Source organism: Anabrus simplex, chromosome 1 (assembly GCF_040414725.1).
Source record: "Anabrus simplex isolate iqAnaSimp1 chromosome 1, ASM4041472v1, whole genome shotgun sequence".
Lineage (NCBI taxonomy): Eukaryota > Metazoa > Arthropoda > Insecta > Orthoptera > Tettigoniidae > Anabrus > Anabrus simplex.
The window spans coordinates 353,610,867-353,636,184 of NC_090265.1; the positions used below are offsets into that span (position 1 = coordinate 353,610,867).

The 25,318-nt window shown below is 38.3% G+C and overlaps 1 protein-coding gene across 2 annotated transcripts in view; it reads right to left on the minus strand.

Annotated features, from left to right (window-relative positions):
* Positions 1-25,318, minus strand: part of su(f) (cleavage stimulation factor subunit su(f)) — a 455,931-nt gene that overhangs the window by 39,206 nt on the left and 391,407 nt on the right. For both annotated transcript variants that reach the window (XM_067142809.2, XM_067142802.2), the window contains one exon: positions 23,652-23,748. In XM_067142809.2, coding sequence (XP_066998910.2) covers positions 23,652-23,748 — 97 coding nt within the window. The remainder of the gene's footprint in view (positions 1-23,651; positions 23,749-25,318) is intronic.

A 25,318-nucleotide genomic window follows, 5' to 3' on the forward strand; every position in this document is an offset into this window, starting at 1 on the left:
GTCAAGCTGAGAAGTACTCACTATAATGGCAGGTCATCTTTCCTACTGCCAATCACATTTGAGTTGGGGAGTTCCGATTATAACAGCAGACCACTTTGCCTACTACCAGTCACAACCTAGTTGGGGAATTGTTTATAATGGCAGGCATCCATGCCTACTGACGGATACAATCGGGTAGAGGATTTTAGACCAAAATTGGAGGCTCCCTTGCCTACTGCCAGTCAGATTGAGAAAGGGATTTCATTGGAATGGCAGGCTCCATTTACTAATGCCAGTTACAGTGGAGTTTGGGAGTTTCCGTTGTAATGGCAAGTTCCCTTTCCTACTGCCAGTCACAGTTGATGAGGGGAGTTTTGATTATAATTGCAGACCCTTCTCCTACTGAATGTCACTATCGACTTGGTGAGTTTTAATTATAATGACAGGCTCCCCTTCTACATCGCTAAAAATCATCTGGTTACACAAGAACAGCAAAATATGAAAATGTATCACAGATATAGTCAAACTGATGTATACAGAAAATAATAGCAAAATTTTAAGTTACATTTTTCAACTCACTTGCAGTTTATAATCTGAAAATAATGTAATTTTAAAGAAAAGCTTGAATAAACTCTGATTTCTATGCTCTGATTAGGCTGTTTTTAGGTTTAAATAGAAACTATGGTCCTCCTCCTTCAGGTATTTCACCATATCTTTCAGATCCTTTTTTTTCCCCTTCATAATCGGCAGGTCATGTGGATACAATGAAATAAGGTCAAAAATTGAAAATGTCTCACCAATTATGACATTTCCTGGTGTTAGAAGAGAATAATATTGGAATGATATCACTGTATCGTGTGATTTTCTTACGTATATGCCACTAGGCTCATCTTCATAGCCTCTGTGATTTTTAGTTCTTTATTCTTCATGATGCCCCTGGTCAATGGTTCAAAACTTTTGAAGGCATTCCTGTCCATCTCTACAAATTCAAAGTTTCTTGAAATAAAAGATTCTCCTATCACATACTTCCATTCAGAAGGAACGTGGACTGTAGAAATAATTTTCTGGTTTTCAACTAATGCAAAGTCTCTGTCATATGGGAGGAAGCTGTGTTTTGAACAGATAAATTTTTGATGAACTCCATCAAAAAGTCCTGAGGTAACAAATTTCCTGAAGAGTGCAAGATTTAGCCAGTTAATATTTTGACCTACGCATTAATCGGACCACACAATAAGTTTTCTGTTCTGTGAACTACTAGATTGAAAGTGTTCAATGATGTGTTTTACAGTAATAAACATGATGCTATTTCCATCGATCCTCTCTTCCCAACTGCTTCATTTGTTTCATTGCAGAGATAGAAAGTTATTTTATTTCATCCCATTGTGTATAGCAAAACTGCATGTGGACAGCTGGCATTGGTATTACAGTACTTGGATGAATGGGTGAGTGTAGGGCAGAACAGAACTTGTAGCAGATCGACACAAAGCACAGTTACATTTTCATTCCTTGTGGAAATTTCACCATTGTTGTGCTTGGCTTTATATGCTTACTAGCTGATGTACCCGCACTTCGCTATGGGATTCTCAGAAAGACTGTCTTTGTGGTTTCCCTAATTACAGTTAACTTAGGCCATTATGAAAACGCCAGTAGGAATGTAGGGATTAAAAGCAATGTTATCATATAAAATACTCGCCAAAATGAAAAACCGCACATTTTCCAACTTTTAACTTTTAAAAATTATAAAATTATTTTATTTACAACCACCTATTCAATACATTACAATATACTCATTGAATTATAGTACATAAATCAAAGAATTTTATAATTTTTAATATATCATCTTCAATACGGTTCCATTATGAAATTAATTACATTTAGCAGTACTACGATGCTGATCTAACAGTCAAGTTCCAGTGCTGGAATGACCAGGCCGCAGACAGCTGTGAACACTCCTCTGCCATTGTTCCGTTAAATATACACACTGTTCATTCCAATCAGTGCCTCAGGGTAGGGATTGAATAGCTCGAATGCTATGATGAACCAGTTTGTTACGTACCAGTAGTATCAGAAAATTGATGAACCAAAGGAATGGCATGCTTAAGAAGAAAGTTATCTGACTCCCCAGCTACTTCCCGCCAATATTTGGACAGGCTGTTATACTCGGTACGACCGGGCGAGTTGGCCGTGTGGTTATGGGCGCGCAGCTGTGAGTTTGCATCCGTGAGGTAGTGGGTTCGAAAACCACTGTCGACAGCCCTAAAGATGGTTTTCCGTGGTCTCCCATTTTCCTATCCCATCGTCGCCATAAGACCTATCTGTGTCAGTGCGACGTAAAGCAAACTTAAAAAAATACTCGGTATACAGCAATAATCCCATCTATCGGACATGAATGGCAACCGAAGACACAAAGCATATTGCAACAAACAATGGTCAATGTAATGTTATTGTTGTTCAATGTTATGAGCTTTCTGTATTGTAGGCCTTCACATTTAGGTTTCTTTCGACTCTGTGATATTAGGGTGTCTTACGAAATTATTTATAGCGTAGACTGTAGTTCCTTATCCCCCGACTTTAAATAACGATTTTTATTAAATTCTGTTTACCCATTTTTTCGTGACTTGGCGCTGATATGGACTTAGCAACAAAAATCCAAATTCATGAATATCTCTGTTATCATAGCCGGTACGGTAAAATGTATAAGACATAAAAGATCGGAAATGTAATACTATATAACTTTAGTCATGTAGTATTTGGCGACAGGACCACTAATAACACAGATATTTGAGATTTAAATTTCAGGCCTTCCCCTAAACTACCATTCCACTCAGCGTGAATAAAATTACTTATGGCCAAGATTGTAGCAACTTATTTCCACACTTTGCATACTGATTTTCAAGATAAAAATTTGAGAATTTAAATTTAGACCTTCCCTTAAACTACCAATTCTTTCAGCGTGAATAAGATTATTTATTGCCTAGATTGTAGCGACTTATTTCCAGACTTTGAATACTGATTTTCATTAAGATAGAACCACTAATAACATAAATATTTGAGAATTCAATTTTAGGCCTTCCCCTAAACTACCATTTCTCTCCACGTGAATATTATTATTTATGGCCTAGATTGTAGCGACTTATTCCCGGACACTACATACCGATTGTCATTAAATTCTCTTCAGCCGTTTTCTCGTGATGCGTGTACAGACAGACAGACAGACAGACAGACAGACAGACAGACAGACAGACAGACAGACAGACAGACAGACAGACAGACAGACAGACAGACAGACAGACATTACAGAAAATTAAAAAGTGGATTTCCTTGCTACTATGGACACGACCGATACAGAAATACCATTCTTTATTTCCTTCTGTTCTTCTTCTGTTTCAGCAGCTTGTCATTTGTTAAATAATAAGTCACAATATTTACATGTGGAATGGAGGGCTGTCTAGGGAAGCTGTTCATATGTTCTGTCACATGGTTTTTGATTTCATCATTAATTGAGTGAGGATGATTGAAGTGCTTGCCCCTCTGGTCCTTAGGGGCACTGACCCTGACTTTCATATTTCTCTGGAGAGTCAGGATACATCTGTGTGAATTTGAAAATGTGTACATAAGGGTAATTTTACAAACTTGCAGAGAGCCTCATTTGTAATGAAATGTGACCCCCCCCCCCGAGAAGTTGCATGTTAGTCCTTACTTTCATCTATTAGGTTCCTCTAGGTTAACACATTTCATTAAATAAAGGGCCTGTTCATCATAAGATAATTTATAAAATTCTAGGAAATAGGACAGTTTTAATTTACAACTCAATTCTTTACACGCAGGTCTTTTACATTTACAATCAAAATTATCTGTTGGTTTCTGACCTTCTTCTACATTCTTAACTGTTTTACTGGTGCAAGCTTTTTCACTATACCTTAATTGTTTTCATATGATATCTTTCCACTCACTGAGATCACTTTTCCTGTCTTTGCATCTGTTTTTTGTCAGCTTGTGTATATAGCTTGGGGACAACAGTACATTACGATCACTACTATTGTCTGATTGCATCATTACTATGTCAATAAGAAACTAAATAAGCTTAGTAATATACTACTGAAAACACCAGAACAATCTCCTGACTCGAATATGTTCATTACATTGCATTCACTTCATAACATTGTCGCAGCACTCATACGGGAAACGATGCAACAGACTTTTGTTCCATTATTTTTGAAGTGCAATCGCTTCATGATTTCCGGAGTAGTATAGCCATCTGTTGAGATATGCTCAAATTACCTGCAAATATGAATCCAGGACACATCAAAGATGTTTGTTCCGTGAATATCTCAAATGCCACAAAATGTAACAAAGACATTTGTTCGCGCATATGACTCAAATGATTCTAACGCACCAGAATTTAAATATCAATCCTTTTTTATAAAGCTAGAACAATAATGACTGTCATTTCAAAAGTGTTCCAGAAGCAAGGAATTTCTACAGCATGAACACTGAATATCAGCAAATACCACATTCTTGCAACTTTCAATTTTGCAGTTTATGAGACAAGATTCTACAGAACTGAAATAAACACTTTTGGGGAGGTATCTGTTTTTTTCTTAAATATATCAACATTTATACAAAGTGTATTTAAAAATATTTATATATTGTGGAGAACAACTGAATATGGGTCAATAATTACAACTCGATGATGATATTCTTCATATTAATTGTACGTGTGTTAATACAACTCAATAGGACAGTGTTTCAAAAGATATATGTGGAATATGGCATTGAATGGAAGTAAATCATGGACAATGGTTAATACAAAAAAAAAAAAAGAAAGAAAGAGAATATAAGCTTTAGAGATGTAGCGTTACAAAAGAATGCTGAAGGCGAGTTGGGTAGAATCAATAACAGATTACAGGATACTGAATCAAGTTGGTGAGAGGAGAATGATTTGGCCAAATTTAACCAGGAGAAGGTAAAGATCAACTAGACACATCCTGGGACACCCATGATTAGTTCAATTGATTTTGGAGGAAAGTGCAGGGGGTAAGAATATAAGGGCAAGCCAAGATATAAGTATGACAAACAGATTAGAGTAGATGTATACTAAAGTAGTTAGCCTAGGATGGGGTGGCATGGAATGCTACTGCATCAAATGTCTATCAAGTACATTCAAAGAGATGTCAATATTATTGGACTGAAGGTTGGTGCCAATGTTTCAAAAGACTTATATGTGGAGTATGGCACTGTATGGAAGTGAATCATGGACAACGGCAAATACAAAAAAGCAAGAGAATATAAGCTTTAGACTTGACCCTGTTGAGAAGTTTGTAGAGCCATGCAATGAGTGAGTCAGAACTAATTCTCTCAGATTATATCTCTCCACTTCTACTACTTAGAGAACAGGTCTGCTGCTAGAACAAATAGAGTGAGACTTGTAAATGAACGAGTCTGGACAGATGTGAATCAGACTCACTGCTGCTCAGTCAAAGTGGACGATATTTGAACAGTGAGCTGTATGTGTCAGTCTACTCTTGAAAATCAATACCACTTCACTCATTCAGTCGATGATCAAACTCAGAGTTGCTTCTTCTTCTTCCTCTTCTTCTTCTTCATCATCACGTGTATGCATTATGAGTGTTATATATAGTGATGGCTCCAGACTAGTTTCTTGTCATTGTGATCAGACCGCATGGACAGTCAGGTGGACTCATTTGTTCAGAGAAGTTGAGTGTCTTTTTGAGTTTGATTCTTTCACATACTCACTGACCAAATTAATCAAGCAGGAAACTTTGAACAAGTCTTGACTTTGAAATACTGAGTGTGACTCGTCTCTCATAAATTATAAATGAGTTTGAACAAGTCTAAATGTTGTTTAGCACAGCTCTAAAAGTTCGATGTTCATTCTTCAAAGTCACCTAGCTACACCAATTCATTTCCACTGATTGTGTTCTACTTACAGGACATCTAAAATCTCCATTACAGAGTTAAACATTTCACATTTCTTGGCAGAAAGAGCATAGGCTGGTGTGGAAACATGAGTTATACCATGCTAACATGGTCGCTATAAAGTACTTTCTGTTAAAAGTATATAGTATTTGTCTTTTTTTAAAAATATAAGTTGTTTTATGTTGCACCAACAGACAGGACATATCGTGATGATGGGATATGAAAGAGCTGGGAATGGGAAGGAAGCAGCCATGGCCCTAATTAAGGTACAGCCCTAGCATTTGCCTAGTGTAAAAATGGGAAACCATGGGAAACCATGGAAAACCATCTTCAAGGCTGCCAACAGTGGGGTTCAAACACACTATCTCCTGAATGCAAACCCACAGCTGCATGCCCCTAGCTGCACAGCCAACTTGCTCGGTAGTATAATCGTCACTTGGCAATCCCTGATACAGGGAAAGTATTGATAGATTAAATAATGAATATATTTCAATAAATGACAGTTTTGTCTAGCTATGTCAAGGAATTTAGATGATTTTGCAGGAGCCTGCATGAATAGATGCTGTCAATCATTGGTGCTATGAAAATGGTTTCTCAGGGTAAACAAGTGCTTCAAGAAAGTGTCATTTATGACATTTATTTTGTGAGATAGTGGCTGTGAGGGTAATCATAATATTCATAATAAAGGAGAGGGGGGGACATGATTAGTGCAGTAGCTTAGCTGTTGGCTTTCCAATTGGAAGTTCTCTGTGAAACATAAAGAATTTCCCCTTGTTTTCAAAAGCATAAAAGCTTATTATCATGGATGATAATCATTATCATGGATGATGATGTTTGATGTGATATTATACACAGCCTCGCAAAATGAACTGGAAATGTTGCTGGAGGACTGGAGAAACGCTCTGTAGGATAGTGGTATGAGACCAAGAAAAAGTAAAACAGAGCTTATGAGCAATGTGAGCCATGAGCAATCGATAACATTACAAGGAGTGAGCATACCAGTGATGAAAAACTTTAATCATATTTTGGCTCTACCATGAATGACAAAAGCGATCTCGGAAGTGATATCTCATGTGGAATCCAGTCTGAGTTGAATGCTCTGAGAAGGACTTTCAGCATGTTTTGTGACATGAAGATTCTAGCCAATGTGAAAGGGAAAATTTACAAGGTAGGTGAGACCAGTACTCATATATGGAGTGGAAACCTGACCTCGCATAAGAGGGCTGTTGCAAAAGATACGTGATGCAGAGATGAAGATGCTGAGATATTCGTGTGGACTGACAAGGAGGGATAGAGTAAGGAATGGGGCAATCAAAGGAACATAAAGTGTGGAGGAATTAAGCACAAAAGTTAGGTAAACAATATTGAGGTGGTTTGGCCATGTCAAGAAGACAGAAAATTCTGTAGAAAGGAGGATTATGGAGATGGTTGTGCCAGCTAAGAGGAGGAAGAGAAGACCAAAAAGAAGATGGTTGGACTGAATAAAGGAGGATGTGACAGAGCTGAATCTATAGAAAAACCTGATTGCAGACAGGAACAATTGGAGGAAATAATGAAATGCCGTATGGCTTTTAGTGTCGGGAGTGTCCAAGGACAAGTTCGGCTTGCCAGGTGCAGGTCTTTTGAATTGACGCCTGTAGGCGACCTGCGCGTCGTGATAAGGATGCAATGATGAGGAAGTCAACATATAAACCCAGCCCCGCATGCCAGCAGAATTAAATTGGAGGAAGTTAATCTGCATCAGTGATCCCACTTAGTGTGGGAATAAAGAAGAAGTAGAAGAAGAAGACGATGTGCAGACAGAAAACACCAATGTACCTTGATGAAGTACATCCCTTTGAACATTCTTCTTCTTCTTCTTTTCCTACTGCTTTTCCCCCACACACCTTGCATCGCCCACATGGATTTGACCCTGTTTTATGGCCGGATGCCCGTCCTGACTACGACCCTATATGGAGGGATGTAAGCACTATTGCGTGTTTCTGTGGTGGTTGGTAGTGTGGTATGTTGTCTGAATATGATGAGGAGAGTGTTGGGACGGACACATACACCCAGTCCCCAAGCCAGAAGAATTAACCAGAAGCAATTAAAATCCCCGTCATCATGAGTAAAGAGGAATACATTAATAAAACTAACAACTGTTTTTCCGACAAAACTTTTACCATTATCAAAAAAGATCCTACAACTAAAATTCAAAAGAACTTAAAACAATTTTTAAAGGTCAAACTTTCCTCTTAGATGAAAAAGTAAGCATTGAACTAATCAGTATGAACCCAGAACTCCCCAGAGCTAGAGCACAACCCAAGATCCACAAAGCTGACGTCCCCACGAGACCTCTCATTAATTATATACTAATCATTTTATATAAACCCTCACAGTACATACAACAGTTTTTTCTTTTAAGTAACAGGTTTTTAGCCAACAAATCCATTAAAAAACACATTAGAATTAGTTGACAAAATTAAAAATCTTTGAAGTTCAACCTATCCATACAATGCACTCTTTTGATATTAAAAACAAGTATGCAAGTATCCCTATAACAGAAACCATAGCTTTCGTTACAATTAAATTGTGTTCTTTAATTTTCTCTTTAAGCTTCAAAAATGAATTAATGGTGCTGGCCTGATTTGTTTGAGAATTGGTATTATGTAGTTTGTTTATTTATTTTATTTATTTATTTATTTACTTACACTTTTACGCTCACATTAGAGCACCAAAATCAACCTTATACAATAAAATCTCCAAAAAAATAAGTACATAAAAAATAAGTTCATTTTTTAACATCTGATCATTTCTTCTCTTCTCAAAACTTTTTCATTCTAGACATTCTTGCAGCCCGTTCTTCTGCTGACATAATATACTGCTTACGTTTGGATGTTTTAAGTGGTAGTTTTGTATATTTGTTGTTTAGAATCTTCTTCTCTTCTCTATTTTCAATTTACTCTGTAGTAACTTTCGATTCATCCAAATCCATTTGTATTTCTTAAACCAAGTGTTTTTTGTTTTACTATTCCAAAAGAAATCAAAAACCTGTTTTAGGAGTCTAAAATTTGGCAAACAGTATATATGTCCGAAAAATACAATCCTCCATTTTCTCATCGTGTCAATAATTCATTCACTTTCCTTGTAAATTACTGAATTGGGTAAAAGTGTCCACTGGCTATCAACCTGATGATTTTAATTAATAACTGTCCGGAGAATTCTTCTATCTACTTTCTGCAGTTTGTCTGTTGTTGCTTGGGTATTTAGTTTGAATAATGTTTCAATTGCATACGTTGTTTCTGGTTTGATGACGGAGTTATAATGGTGAAATTTTGTATTAACTGAAAGAGACTGTTTTTTGTAACTCGGCCATGTAATTTGTTGTGCTTGTCTCAATTTTAGAGTTCTATTACCTATGGATGCTTTTTCACTAGCATTCCAAGTGACAATTTCACAAAGATATTTAAATTTACTTACAACTTTGATTTTCTTAGTTTTATTTAATATAATAAAGGTAGCAGGTAGGGGCCCTCTTCAGAGTTAGCCCTGCCTATGTGAGTCCCAGAGCACACTGACCCGGTGTGTAGCATCTGGTAAGGGTCCCGCTCAGGGTTACGAGTGAAGCCCTCAACGGAATCTACAGCGGAGAAGATGGACTTCTGAATGGTGGAGATTGCGGAAGAGGCAGCCCAGTACTCAGGGAATAATATGAGTATGCTTGGCATCAGCGGCGTCTGTTTCCCATGTCAGGGGCGGCTGCAGGGGCGTCTGTTCCCCATGTAAGGGGTGGCCTAAATAATTGCTGGCAGTAGCTCTAAAATGCCTTTGGGAGTGGCAACCCCATTGTAATCAACGCTCCTGAATAAGATTCAGAGTGGCCAACCCTGAAGGCATTTAGTCTTCACCCCTAGTAAATTTCTTTACTAGTTCGCATACGATGATAAACAACAATGCAGATGTCACTATCTCAGGGAGTATCCAATCTCCCGTCACCAGTGGTGGCACATTTAGGCCTTCAGATTTTGGGGAGCCTGACCCCATTGTGCGAAGAAAGTCACAGTTCCCCAATACCACCAACCTATTGAGACCAAAAGTATCACACACTTTGGAACCATCACTATTCAAACCCTCAGTAGGACCGGAAAAGCAATTGACCGACATAAGATAATCAGCTATGTTGGAAATGATATGGAAAGGAATGTGATAGTAGCAGGTGATCTCAATTTACCAAATGTCAATTGGGAAGGTAATGCGAACGACAGGAAGCACGAACAACAAATGGCAAATAAGTTAATATGGGAAGGGCAGCTGATTCAGAAAGTAATGGAACCAACTAGAGGGAAGAATATTTCGGATGTGGTGCTGGCAAAACCAGATGAGCTCTATAGAGAAACTGAAGTAATAGATGGTATTGGTGATCACGAAGCTGTTTTTGTCGTAGTTAAAAATAAATGTTAAAGAAGGGAAGGTATTAAAATTAGGACTATTAGGCAGTATGATTTGGCTGATAAAATCAGCATGAGATTGCTGGAAAATGGTAAATAAAATTTAAACAGAATCTGGGATTGGTTTAAAGCAATTGTTGAAGAATGTGAAAATAGGTTTGTTCCTTCAAAGGTGGTAAGGAATGGTAAAGATCCACTATATTATAACTGAGAAGTAAAGAGACTAAGAAGGAGCTGCAGGTTGGAAAGAAATCAAGTTAGAAATGGCTATGGAAGTAAGGAGAAATTGAAGGAACTTACTAGGAAACTGAATCTAGCAAAGAAGTCAGCTAAGGATAACATGATGGCAAGCATAATTGGTAGTCATACGAATTTTAGTGAAAAATGGAAGGGTATGCACAGGCACTTTAAGGCAGAAACAGGTTCTGAAAAGGACATTCCAGGAATCATTAATGAACAAGGGGAGTGTATATGCGAGGATCTTCAAAAGGCAGAAGTATTCAGTCAGCAGTATGTAAAGATTGTTGGTTACAAGGATAATGTCTAGATAGGGGAGGTGAGTAATATTAAAGAAGTATTAAAATTTACCTATGATAACAATGATATTTACAGTAAGATACAAAAGTTGAAAACTAGAAAAGCAGCTGGAATTGATAAGATTTCTGGGGATATACTAAAGTCAATGGGTTGGGATATAGTACCATATCTGAAATAATTCTTTGATTATTGTTTGGTTGAAGGAGCTATACCAAATGAATGGAGAGTTGCTATAGTAGCCCCTGTGTATAAAGGAAAGGGTGATAGACATATAGCTGAAAATTACAGGCCAGTCAGTTTGACATGCATTGCATGTAAGCTTTGGGAAAGCATCCTTTCTGATTATATTAGACATGTTTGCAAAATCAATAACTGGTTTGACAGAAGGCAGTTTGGGTTTAGGAAAGGTTATTCCACTGAAGCTCAGCTTGTAGGATTTCAGCAAGATATAGCAGATATCCTGGATTCACGAGGCCAAATGGACTGTATTGCGATTGACCTATCTAAGGCATTTGATAGGGTAGATCATGGAAGACTACTGGCAAAAATGAGTGCTATTGGACTAGGAAAAAGAGTGACTGCATGGGTGGCTATATTTCTAGAAAATAGAACTCTCAGAATTAGAGTAGGCAAAGCTTTATCTGACCCTGTCGTAATTAAGAGGGGAATTCCTCAAGGCAGTATTATTGGACCTTTATGTTTTCTTATAATAATAATAATTTCGTGTGACTATTTCTAGCCGAGTGCAGCCCTTGTAAGGCAGACCCTCCAATGAGGGTGGGCGGCATCTGCCATATGTAGGTAACTGTGTGTTATTGTGGTGGATGATAGTGTAATGTGTGGTGTGTGAGTTGCAGGGAAGTTGGGGACAGCACAAACACCCAGCCCCCGGGCCACTGGAATTAACCAATCAAGGTTAAAATCCCCGACCTGGCTGGGATTCGAACCCGGGACCCTCGGAACCGAAGGCCAGTATGCTGACCATTCAGCCAACGAGTCGGACATGTTTTCTTATATATATCAATGATATGTGTAAAGAAGTGGAATCAGAGATAAGGCTGTTTGCAGATGATGTTATTCTGTATAGAGTAATAAATAAGTTACAAGGTTGTGAGCGGCTGCAGGGTGACCTCGATAGTGTTGTGAGATAGACGACGGGCAATGGTATGGTGATAAACAGGGTTAAAAGTCAGGTTGTGAGTTTCATAAATAGGAAAAGTCCTCTCAGTTTTAATTACTGCGTTGATGGGGTGAAAGTTCCTTTTGGCGATCATTGTAAGTACCTAGATGTTAATATAAGAAAAAACCTTCATTGGGGTAATCACCTAAATATGATTGTTAAGGGCACGGATCTCTGCACATGGTTATGAGGGTATTTAGGGGTTGTAGTAAGGATGTAAAGGAGAGGGCATTTAAGTCTCTGGTAAGACCCCAACTAGAGTATGGTTCCAGTGTATGGGACCCTCACCAGGATTACTTGATTCAAGAACTGGAAAAAATCCAAAGAAAAGCAGCTCAATTAGTTCTGGGTGATTTCCGACAAAAGAGTAGCATTACAAAAATGTTGCAAAGTTTGGGCTGGGAAGACTTGGGAGAAAGGAGACGAGTTGCTCGATTAAGTGGCATGTATGTCTCAAATATTATTACAATATTTTAAGTCCACTTGTTCAATACAATACAATGATGTAAGTGGTATGTTCCGAGCTGCCAGTGGAGAGATGGCATGGGAGGACATCAGTAGACGAATAAGTTTGAGTGGTCTCTTTAAAAGTAGGAAAGATCACAATATGAAGATAAAGTTGGAATTCAAGAGGACAAATTGGGGCAAATATTCATTTATAGAAAGGGGAGTTAGGGATTGGAATAACTTACCAAGGGAGATGTTCAATAATTTTCCAATTTCTTTGCGATCGTTTAAGAAAAGGCTAGGAAAACAACAGATAGGGAATCTGCCACATGGGTGACTGCCCTAAATGCAGATCAGTAGAGACTGATTGACATCCTGCATAAGTGCAAAATTGCAATAACAGCAGTCCAAGAAATCTGATTTACTGATGATGTGGCTTTTGAGTAAGAAGGTTATAGAGTAATTAAGAGGAAACCAGCATCTAAGAACACACATGGCTCCAGCGTTTTTGGTACAGCCTTTTTAATATGACATGATATAACGGATTCTGTCATCGGATTTACATCAGCTAGCGAACGTATCTCTGTGTTATCTCTAAGATGTGGCAACAAGGGATACTCTATTGTAAATGCACAAGCTCCAGTTAATGATGACAATAAGAAGACCCTTGAAAAGGTCCGAAGTTTCTGGCAGATGCTAGAAGACAAGATCGGTAAGATCCCTGGTCACCATGTCAAAATCCTTGTAGGCAACTTCAAACGCTGAACTGGGAAAAGAACGACGGTACCAAGATATACTGAGCCCTTACACAGCATATAGACGAACAAGCACCAACGGCAAGTGCTTAATTGAACTGTGTAGGTTATATCAATTGAAGATCATGTCTACAGTTTTCCCCAGAAAGGCAAAATACCAGACCACCTGGCAGTCACCAAATGCAGCTATAGGATAATTTCAAATCGATCATGTTGCAATCAGTGTAAAATGCAGGAAAGACATCATGAATGTCAGAGTTCGTAAAGATTGGAATGTTGATTCTGACCATTTCTTCACACAAATAAAGACCAGATTACTGCCCAAACGAAAGATACCTTCTACCACAATTCCACCAAGGACTGATCCCCAATTCCTGTCAGAGAATAAAGAACGTTTTGCAACTGACATCTTGCAAAAAAATATGAAAGACTGGAACCAACTGAAGTCCACCATATACGAAACGACCAATAACCTTGGACAACCTCGAAGGAAGAGATGAAATTGATGGTGGAATACTGAATGCGATCTTGCAGTTGATGAGCGCGCCGCATCCTGGACTAAGTGGTACTCGAGTAAACAAAAGGAAGACTGGGAGAATTTCAGAATGATGCGGAAACTGTCGAGCAAGACCGTCAGACGTGTGAAAAGATCTTACGATCGGTCAAGACTGGATAAGTTAGACGAAGAATTCAAAATGTACAACACCAGAAACTTTTATCGGGCCTTCAAAGAGAAATTGTAGGGGTATAAACCACCATGCCTTCACTTTAAGAATAGAGACGGGGAGTAGGTCACATGTAACTGCTGGAACGTGGAACTTTTGGCAAACTACTTTGAGCAGTTGCTCAACTGAGAAGAGCCCACGGCAATATTACCTGTTGAAGATCCTTCAGAGATACACCTCGCATCTAACCCACCAACAATGCAGCAAGTTGCTAATGCCATCAGACATCTTAAGAACTGCAAGGCACACGGGGAAGATGGCATCATTGCAGAAGCTGTAAAAGCAGATGGAAATATGATCACAGAGGCCATACATCAGATCTTGGTCGACTGCTGGGAGACTGGCAGGATCCCTTATGACTGGAAATCAGCTATCACACACCCTTTACATAAGAAAGGTGACAGTGATGTCAACAACTACCGAGGGATATCTCTGGTGTCACTAGCATACAAAGTGCGATCAAGGATTTTACTGGACAATGTGGAAAGCCAATGTGATTGAACAATTGGTTAATATCAAGGAGGATTTCAGTGTGGACGGTCCTGTACCGAGCAGATCTTCAACCTAAAAACCATTCTCCAACTAAAACGAGCAAGGAGTATGAACATCGCTGTGGTTTTCGTTGACTTTAAAAAAGCTTATGAATCCATCGACCGCCAGACACTCTTCTCCGTACTGCAAGAACAAGGTGTCGATTACAACACACGCACCCTCATCCAACAGACTCTTACAGATACAACATCTAAGGTGAAGTTCAGGGGAGAAACTATCTCAGACTTTCAAGATAAAAACTGGAGTACGACGGGGTGATGGCCTCTCACCCATTCTGTTTAATCTAGTGCTTGATAAAGTCATCAAGAACTGGGAATGTACACTGAGGAGTCTAGAAATGAAACCAGTTGCCATTGGAGCCAGGACCTGAAAGACTGAGATCAGGTGCCTAGCTTTCGCAGATGATATTGCAATCCTAACCAACAACTCTAAGGATGCTGTCATTGCTATCGAAGCTCTGCACGAGATAGCGGTGAAGGAAGGATTACAGATATCGTACGACAAAATCAAATACTTTGAGGCTCAGCATCCCGGAAACCCCCCTTTGACGACCATACATGGAACGATTGGGAGAGTCAATCGCTTCCCCTATCTTGGTGAATGGGTCCACCCCAATGGTAGAGATGGTACATCCATCTTAGAAAGATGTAACAAACTCAATGCAGCATACCAACTATCCCACAACCATTATAATAAGAGGTGCATTTCGAAAAATGCTAAAATCTGTCATTACAAAACTGTTGTCAGATCACAGTTTTTGTACGCCTCCAAGACCCTCCTGATGAACAAAAACAAAAAAAGCACCATGGATGATCTAGAGAAAGCCAAAAGACATATCCTCAGGAAAATTCATGGACCGAGATTGCTCCCAGATGGAACCTACAGACTTAAATCGAACTCTGAGCTCTATCGACAGTTAGAATCAGCAAATACCAGCATGCGATGTAGGAGGCTTAAGTTCTACGGACACGTACAACGAATGGACAGCAACAGGCTTACCAAGAAGATCTTCCCTTTGGTTAAAAGCTACAAGACTGGAAGCTTGTGGCTTAATGAAGTACAGAAGGACTTGGATTCGGCTGGGATTTCAGACATTGATATAGAAGATCATTCCAAATTTTGTGCTATGGTACAGTCTTGGACCCCACCACCTAGAGTCCCTAGAAGTCAGAGCCCCTTTCACAGGAGAGAAAGGAGAAATTATCAGCAGGGCTCAAGAGATATTGGGAACGAAGAAGAGCATCGAGGAAGAACTTGTCATCAGCGCTCTTTAGTGGGCTTAAATCAATAATAATAATTTAATATAATATGTGGAGTGTCAACTTTAAAGGACAGCATCATTTTTTGTTTTCTCAAAAGATATTTTCAACCCAACCTTCCCTGCTAATCTTCCTAGTTCCTCTACTTGAATCATTGCCCCAGAGGAGTGCGACAGGCTTCAGCAGCCGCTACACTTTCTATCCTCGCCGCTAGATGGGGCTTCATTCATTCCATTCCTGAGCTGGTCGAATGACTGAAAACAGGCTGTGGAATTTCATTTTCATATGATACCTACGTATGCTTTCTCAGCTAATTACTTATCTTCCCCATTTACAATTAATATATCATTCTTCACAGTTTTGGTTTTACTCGATAAAACGACTAGTGGCTGGGTATAATGTGAAAGCGGACTACCATAAATATTAAGAAGAAGAAGTATCATTTTACAGTGCTGTCTTCAGACTGTTATTTTTTAATGTCGTAAAGTTCAGGCAGAACTATATGCTTTTTGTTGGCTGCGTTAGTAGATACTGTTGCTATTTCCTGCGAGCCCTTTTTCTTGTAAATTTAATACATGACCACTTTATGCAAGTTTGGAATAATGTGGCCAATTGTTGTAGCATAAAACACTCTGAAATTCCACTGTTATTATTATTTAGTCGGCGAAGGCAGCATGCGGTGAGACGACAACAGATACGTGCGCGGTGAAACACATTAACTTACAATGTTCACCACTCGTAGCTCAGTGGAGCATATCTCTCATGAGCGCATGGAGCCTATACTATTTGCTAATAGCGCCAGATCATCAGCAAATGTAAGGCAATTTAGTCGAATATTTCTTCGAATCTTAACAGTTGGAGAACATACCTTACTCCATTCATGCATAATTTTTTTTCCAGCTCACAATTAAACATCAATGGGGATAATCCATCTCCCTGTCAAAGACATTATGAATTTCAAATGGTTCAGATATTTCATTTCTGAACCTAACTTTAGATTGTGTTTCTCAGCACGACCGCAATAAGGTTAACAAGTTTCCAATGTATACCAAATTCAGTAAGGATATATAGGAATGATTCACGATGGATAGTATCATCAGCCTTTTGAAAATCAACAAAAGTGATCACAAAATATTCTGCTCCTAATGCGTTGATTTTTTTTTATCCATTTGAGACTGATAATTTGATCTGGACAACTTTGTCCTGGACGAAAACCACCCTGATATTCATCCAATTCACTATCAAGCTGGTGATGGATTCCGGAATACAGGATCTTAGAGGAAATTTTATAGGTGAAATCTAGCAAAAAAATTCCCTGATAGTTACTAAGATCTGACCTATCACCTTTTTTAAAATGGATTTTTGTAGTTTAATAATATTATGTAATTTCTTCCTAACTTTAAACCTAACCTCCTTTTGTTGATCGCTAGGAAGTTTGGTAATTGCTAATTCTGATTCTGTCACTGTTGTAATGATGTCATTAAGATGGGATGCATTTGGTCAGTTGTGTTTTGGGTTCCTAATCAACATTTTGGATGCTTCTTCATTCAGTGTTACATCAGTTAAGTTAATGATAGGTGGATAGAAATTGTGTATGGTGTCGGTGTTCAAATGTTGCACTTTGACACTATGTCTTCGATTGTGGGCTGTATTTTTCAGTCTATGCAGTTTAATATCTAAAAACTTGTTGCTTATGTTTCAGAATAATTTCTAGTTTTTGGTTGACCGTTGTTTAAAAGAAATCCCATTGGGGTTTGGAAAGGTTTTTAGCTACTGAGTCTTATATAGCTTCATTAAGGTGTGTTTTCTTTCTGTATAAAAATTTTATTTCGTTTTTGATCCTTTTGGTTTTTTAATACATCGAGTTGAGCCTCTATGGACTGCGTGGTAACAACCAACTTCATTTTAGTGTCTAGGTCTTGCTCTTGTTCCGGCTTTGACTTCCTGCCAATATCTTCTGAGCCCAGCAACGAGTGCCTGTTTATGCTCTTCAGACAAAGGTCCTCTCCATCTCCTGGAAGTTGATGCCATTTTGAAACCTTGATAGTTGTTCACCAACTTCCTGAATGCACTCCTGTCAGGAATTTCTTGGTCTGAAATACCAATCTGCCTCAGATCTTTTTCACATTCCTGGAACCATCTCAGCCTTGTTGCCTTAGATTGAATAAAATTCCATATTCTTTTTGTTAGTCGATCATCAGTCATCCTCAAGAGATGGTCGTAAAATAGTAGCCGTCTCTTCTTAATTGACGCTGTGAGAGGTTCTGTCTTGCTGTACAAATCCTCATTTGGTCTCATTCGCCATTGTCCATCAACCCATCTATTACCTAGTATTTTTCTTAGTATCCTATGCTTTCTTTTTTCCAGCTGGTCAGCTTGACCTTTTCTACTTAAGGTCAAAGTTTCAGATGCATATAATCCCTCAGGTTTTACAACGGTGTTATAGTGTCGGAACTTGGCCCCTATACTCATAGACATTTTATTATAGATATTCTTTGTCATTTGGTATGCCTGGTCTAACTTCCTTATCCTGACATTGATTGATTCCTCTTCTAATCCATTCTGCTGGATGACTTCATCAAGATATCTGAAATTCTTGACTCAACCGATTTCTCCAAGATTAGTGATCATCCATTCAGGTCCATCACAGATGTCTGTCATATATTTTGTCTTCAGAATAGAAATCTGGAGTCCTACCTTTTCAGCAACATCTGACAGCCTATTGATCTTGTTGACTGCTGAATCTATGTTGTTAGCAAAAATGGCCAGATCATCTGCAAAGGTCAGGCAGTTGTGCTTAAGATCAAGTCTGAACTGATCTTCCTTTGTTTCTTCTTGGTCTAACAACTTCCTCCACTCTCGAAAGACTTTTTCCAAAACACAGTTGAAGAGGAGTGGGGATAGTCCATCTCCCTATCTGACACCCGTTCTTATTGTAAAAGGTTCTGAGATCTCACCCATAAATTTTACTTTCGACACTTTGTTGGTTAGAGTTTGTTTGATCAAATTTCTTGATGTATCGTCCACTCCAAACTCTTCCAAAATATTCATTAATGACTCGCGGTCAATGGAGTCATATGGTTTCTGAAAGTCAACAAACACAACTACGTAGCTGTGTCCTCCTGTCTTCTTGTACCTGATGATGCTCTTCAGGTTAAAGATATTTTCTGGACACGAACGGCTTTTTCTGAAGCCATCCTGGTATTCCCAATCTGTTGGTCAAGGTGAGCTTCTATTCTGTTCTGAACAGCTTTGCAGAGAATCTTATAAGAAACAATAAGGAACAGATACTAATGATATGCCCCTATAGTTGTTGACATTATTATTATCACCTTTCTTGTGCAGAGGGTGGATTAGTGCTGACAGCCATTCAGTTGGTATCATCCAATTCTCCAGATATCTTCAAAAAGCTTGACTAGTACATCTAGAGTTTCATCATTCACCAGCTGCCTTATTACTTTTTAAGCTGTTTACAATCTGTTTGATCTCCTCTTTACAAGGAGGGGGTGAGTTGGGTAGTTTGTGGATCGGGTCGAATACAGGGAATCTTTCTTTTAGTTCATCACAATTAAGAAGGTTTTCAAAGTACCGTGACATGATCGTACAGTTTTCTTTGTTGGTCAAACCAAGCTTTCCATTTTCATTTCTAAAACAAAGGCTGAGGGCTTGGTACCCTCTCAAATTAGTCTTGAATGATTGATAGAAGTCTCTGGAATTGTTTTTTCAGAAATCCTGATCGATCTATTCTAACTGCTGTTTCTCATATAGTCGCTTGGCCCTTCAGAAAGTTCTGGCTGCTTCTTTTCGAGCTTCACAGAACACATCAAAATCTTCAGATCTTCATGTCGAGTTCCACTTTTTCCAGGCATTTGGGTCAGCACTTCATCAGAGACCTCATTCCACCATCTATGCTTTCTCTTCTTAGCTGTCAGGATTGCAGTATTAGCTACTTGTTGGATCTTGGAGGCGATGACCATCTATTTATGAGATTCAAATGTCAGTTGCTGGTGGTATTGTTCTACGACATTTTGATTGATTTTTAACTTTCTAAGGTTGTATTTATAAATTCTGTTTCCTGGTTTCAGGGCATTATGAGAGGAATGAAATTTATTTTGATCTTGGAGAGGTAATGATCTGAATCAAACTGGGCACCCCTCTGCACTTTAACGTTCATTATTTCCTTTAATCGCTCTCCTGGATACTGCTACATGATCAATCTGTTTCTCTCCATATTTTATTGATTTTAAGTTTAATATTATTTATCTGGTTCATAGATCTGTGTTTTTTAAAGAATAAATTTAAGAAAATTAGTTGTTAGATTATTGGTTATGTAGTGCTTGAGAAAGTTAATATCTTTTCCAATTTTGGCGATCTTAGTTTTTAGGCCTAAGTATTAATAAGCCTTTTTTCTTGCCTGGTTGGCTTTCAAATCATAAGTTATGAACATTATGGTCCATATTGACAACTGATCACTATCAAAGGGTAGAAAAGGGTCTACCTATTCAATACCATTAGCCTAAGTGTCCTACATAACTGGTACTAGTTTCAACCCCACATACATTGTGTCATCTTCAGCCACGATCCAATTGGAAAACATATGCTCACAAACAACCAATAATAACGAAAACAATTTGGTATGTCTCAATTTAAAATCCAAATTTAAAACATTGATGAAGTCTCACAACACATCCAAATTGAAACCAAATGACACATCAAAACTGCTGCAGTTGGTGCCGAACTATGTCATCGCTCCTACAGCAACCAAATGTTTCTGAGTTGATCTGGGAATTGGCATTCCCCATCTGTATAGACGAGCCACTTGATTTATAAATTATGTTTTGTTCAATAGTAATATGGGTAATGGTTTATATGTAGCTTGAAGGGGAACATTTATATCTTGAATAAGTATTTCTTTTCATCAGATCTATTGTTTAATTTGGTTTGAAGTGAATGTCTGAAAATAAAATATTTGAAGTAAATTATTGAGAAAAGAAGGGAAGCTAGAAGATTGAAATTAATATACAGCTATATGAGACTCATCCCTATGTTCCTTGTAAATTGTGTGCACTTGGTACGGACACCAACACCAGATTGACTGTTGAAAAGGAGCAGGAGTATAATTATGATGGCACGGGTTGGAGGAGGGATTTGAGAGGAGGGGCAGGTGGGGGGCGAGTAGGTAGGGATGAACTGATTGGTGGACTTAACATGTCTTTTTTCCGTTTGTACTTTGCGTATACAGGAATGATTATCATCATCATCATCTGTTTACCCTCCAGGTTCGGTTTTTCCCTCGGACTCAGCGAGGGATCCCACCTCTACCGCCTCAAGAGCAGTGTCTTGGAGCTTCAGACTTTTGGTCGGGGGATACAACTGGGGAGAATGACCAGTACCTCGCCCAGGCGGCCTCACCTACTATGCTGAACAGGGCCTTGTGGGGGATGAGGAAGATTGGAAGGGATAGACAAGGAAGAGGGAAGGAAGCGGCCGTGGCCTTAAGTTAGGTACCATCCCGGCATTTGCCTGGAGGAGAAGTGGGAAACCACGGAAAACCACTTCCAGGATGGGTGAGGTGGGAATCGAACCCACCTCTACTCAGTTGACCTCCCGAGGCTGAGTGGACCCCGTTCCAGCCCTCGTACCACTTTTCAAATTTCGTGGCAGAGCCAGGAATCGAACCCGGACCTCTGGGGGTGGCAGCTAATCACGCTAACCACTACACCACAGAGGCGGACGGAATGATTATATCGAACAAAATATTAGGTTTTTAATTTATTATTTATTTACATAGTTTACGCCCACATTGGAGCACTTAAATCAAATCCAAATACATTTACGTTAACAAAGAATTAACTGAAGATTTAGCTTGCATCATCTTCTTCCTTTCCCAAAACCTCTTCATTCTGGCAGGTTTTTTAAATTTATTTCATTAATATTATGGTAAGGGTTAAAGTAGTGTTCTAAATGAATGTATGTTGAGCATGGTGCCCTTCTTATCCACTTTCAATATGCTCAAATCTTGGTTAATTGACGTAAAATTATGTTTTAAGTCTGTCGTGTTGTGCCATGGCAGAGAAACGATTGTATTTTGAAGCATTGACATATTCCATGTATCTTATTGAAAAACTACATCCTGTTTAGGGGCCGATGACCTTTGATGTTAGGTCCCTTTAAACAACAAGCATCAGTATCACATCCTGTTTGTCCTATATATGTACTTTCACAGCTATTGCATTGTAGTTTGTACACCTGATTGAGAAAATTTATTAGTCTGGTTGATAGTATGTGTATTAAAGAAACTGGAAAAATTGTTAGACTATTATTAGTTTTAAAAGTTATTTGTTGGTTATGTTTCTTGAAAATATTAGTAATTTGGTATATGTTTATATTATTGAACATAAGGAGGAATACTTTTTTGTCTATTGATTCTCTGGTTAAAGTAGAAATTTGATGTCTTTTAGTTGTGTTGATGATTTTATTGATAAATTGTGTATTACACCCGCTTGATTTTGCTATTGATCGTATAACATTTAGTTCATTTTGAAGGTCTCTTTTGGATAAGGGGATGGTGAATGCTCTATTTACTATAATATAGTATGCTGCCTTTTTATGGGATTGGGGATGGAGAGAATCATTTTGGATTGTACAAACCGTTTGAGTTGGTTTTCTAAAGATACGATAAGATAGCCGGTTGGGATGTCTAGTAATACTTAAATCTAAATAATTTAAATTCTGTCGGGATTCACATTCCAGTGTAAAATTGATATGCGGATCTAGGGCGTTTAAACTGGATAGGGTATAGGCCACATTTCCAAGGTCTGATTTAATATAGCCAGAACATCATCCACATAGAGAGCCCAGTAGCAGATATTATTGAATACGGTACTGTTGTAGATCACGCACCACATGCCGCGATGAAAGGTTAACTTAATGGACACCGCATTGAACTGTGAATCTCTACCAGCAGCAATCTAAGAATGTGCCAGCTATTTAATCATATCTTCGTGTGCTCAACCATTCACAATTTACAACAGAGGCACTTTTCAGTGTTTCTCGAGATATTTTAACAGGAAGCACTAATGAAACATTTTAACATGATGCAATGTATCTAAGGATTTTAGAGCTTTATTTTAAATTCATCATATATTTTAAGTGTTGTGCACATAGTTCACCTCAGATGCTTTTAATACCTTTATGTCATTTGTGTATGTTCATACATTTTTAGTCATTAGATGTGTTCGTACAGTTTAGTATTATGGCTGATGATGATGGCCAGCCAAGGCTGAAACTATTTCCTAGATTAGAAATGTAATGTAAACATTGCATAACAGAGTACTGAAAAGGTGGACCATCACGAGATAAGTTAGTTACTATTGTAACTAAGGGGTCTGCTCAAGGCTTAATGGATGAATTACAATGTTGTATGCCCTCACTCTACACTAACACTGTGGAGAGGTCTAGAATTCAACACACACTTTCAGCACTCCATATAGTAGTTAAGAATTGTATACTACCATCTCTCCTACCCTACTGGATAACATGTTGATGGTAAAAATTTTATAATCCAAACTGACTTGGTGTCAAAATGGGAAAACAGAAAACCATCATCAGGGCTGCTGATGGTAGGGTTCAAACCTACCATTTCTCAAATTCAAGCTTACAGCTTAAAGGCCCATACTGCACAACCAACTTGCTCGGTAGATCATAAAGATTTGGTGCTTCAACGATCACGGTCACCAGGCAGGCTGCTTTAGAAAATGTATCAAAGACAGTTTTGCAGTGTATAGGAAGTCGTTTTTAAATTAACAGTAATTACACAAATAAGACCAGTAAAATAAATTATAACATACCTGTCCCAAAACAGCACTCCGCCGTTTTTCCACCTTGACGATGCTGGCCAAATCACCTATGTTTGACTCAAACTCAAGGAAACGATTCCAGATCTCCCTAAACAATAGAACATTATTATTAATAGTGCACTAACTTATCAAATAATATCTGAGATATCAAATTCTCTTTATGAGGTAAATGGATAGAACTTAAAAGATGAGAAAGAAGGAAACCTTACTTAAGCAAATATGGCAGATATACAGAACAGAATTTAGATACTAGATCTGGGAATGACTTTACTATATACTCTACATTTCTTCAATAAGAAAAAGTCTAGATTTTTCTCAAAATGGGATTCATAAAAGTAAAAAAGAGCAAAGTCTTCATCAAATATAACGTGCATATAAGAAGGTAAATTATATCTGGACTACTTCCATTGTTTGTAATGGTAGATACAGTTACCTGCATAAGGAGTTCTCTATTTAAAAAATTCTAAATCGCAAGGATCAACAGCCTGGTAGTAATTATGAGTAATGGTTGTTTAAAAGATAACTCAAGAACAACAAATAATCCCAAAGAAAAATATATTAATATGAGTAAACAGAAGTAATTCCATCATCATAATCTACATCATCATCATCATCATCATCATCATCAGTCTATCAAACATATAAAACTTGAATTCAATTCTTAGTTGCTTACACTTGGTTCATAAGACCATTATCAAAGCTTTTCTGATGATCAAGACGCCAAAAAAAGATCTTCACTAAATTTCTATAGCAGTTGTCTTCTTTTAGAAATATGACATTTTGAAGTATACAGTATGAGGAGAGTGAAACAAAACTGACGATAAATATTTCTTCAGTATGAAATTATCTTACAAAACAGTAGATGATAGACACAATTAACAGAATAATAAACAGTCGCAAAAATGGAAGGGGGCTGCCTGACCAAGGCGGTAAAGGCGTGCTCGGTTCACATGGAAGGACGTAGGTACGATTCCCCATCAGAAAGTTGAAAATGTTGCCATTGCTGCTTCCATGGCCCGTACTTATAGACATGTCTAGAAAATTGAAAAATTTAACAAAGGAGACTTCCACTTCTGGAGGTGCACATGGCCATAAGATTCACTCTCAGCCTGCATCAAAACTGAGTACCAGGTGAATTTCTGGTGGCAAAGGTGGCTGGGTATAGAGCTAACCACTCTACCCCACCAAGTGCTGAGGTTATGGATGGTGGAAGCCACTAATTTTCACCCCTCTATGGGCCTTCATGGCTTGTACGGAGATGACTTTGGGTATTTTTTTTAAAAACAAAAATGGAAGATGTGTCAATTGAAAAAAGGGAAAGGAAGTTTCTCAGAAAGATTTTGGGTCCTAAGAATGTGTCTGAGGATTTTGTCTTCCAGCTGAGGTCAAACAAGGAACTGTATGCAGGAGTCAAAAAGATCACCACTGTTATGAAGAAACAAAGGTTAACCTTTTATGGTCACTTGAAGAGAATGAACCCGGAGAAATTGGTGCACAAACTGCTCATTCTTGAGGAAAAGTGGAACCACTGGCTGAAGGAGGTACACAAAGATGTGCGGGTAAATGATATAAGACCAAAGGACATAATGGAGAGGACCATCTTTAGGAAGAAAGTTGTGGGGTTGAGGGATGATCCAGAGAAAGAACCTGCTAAACCG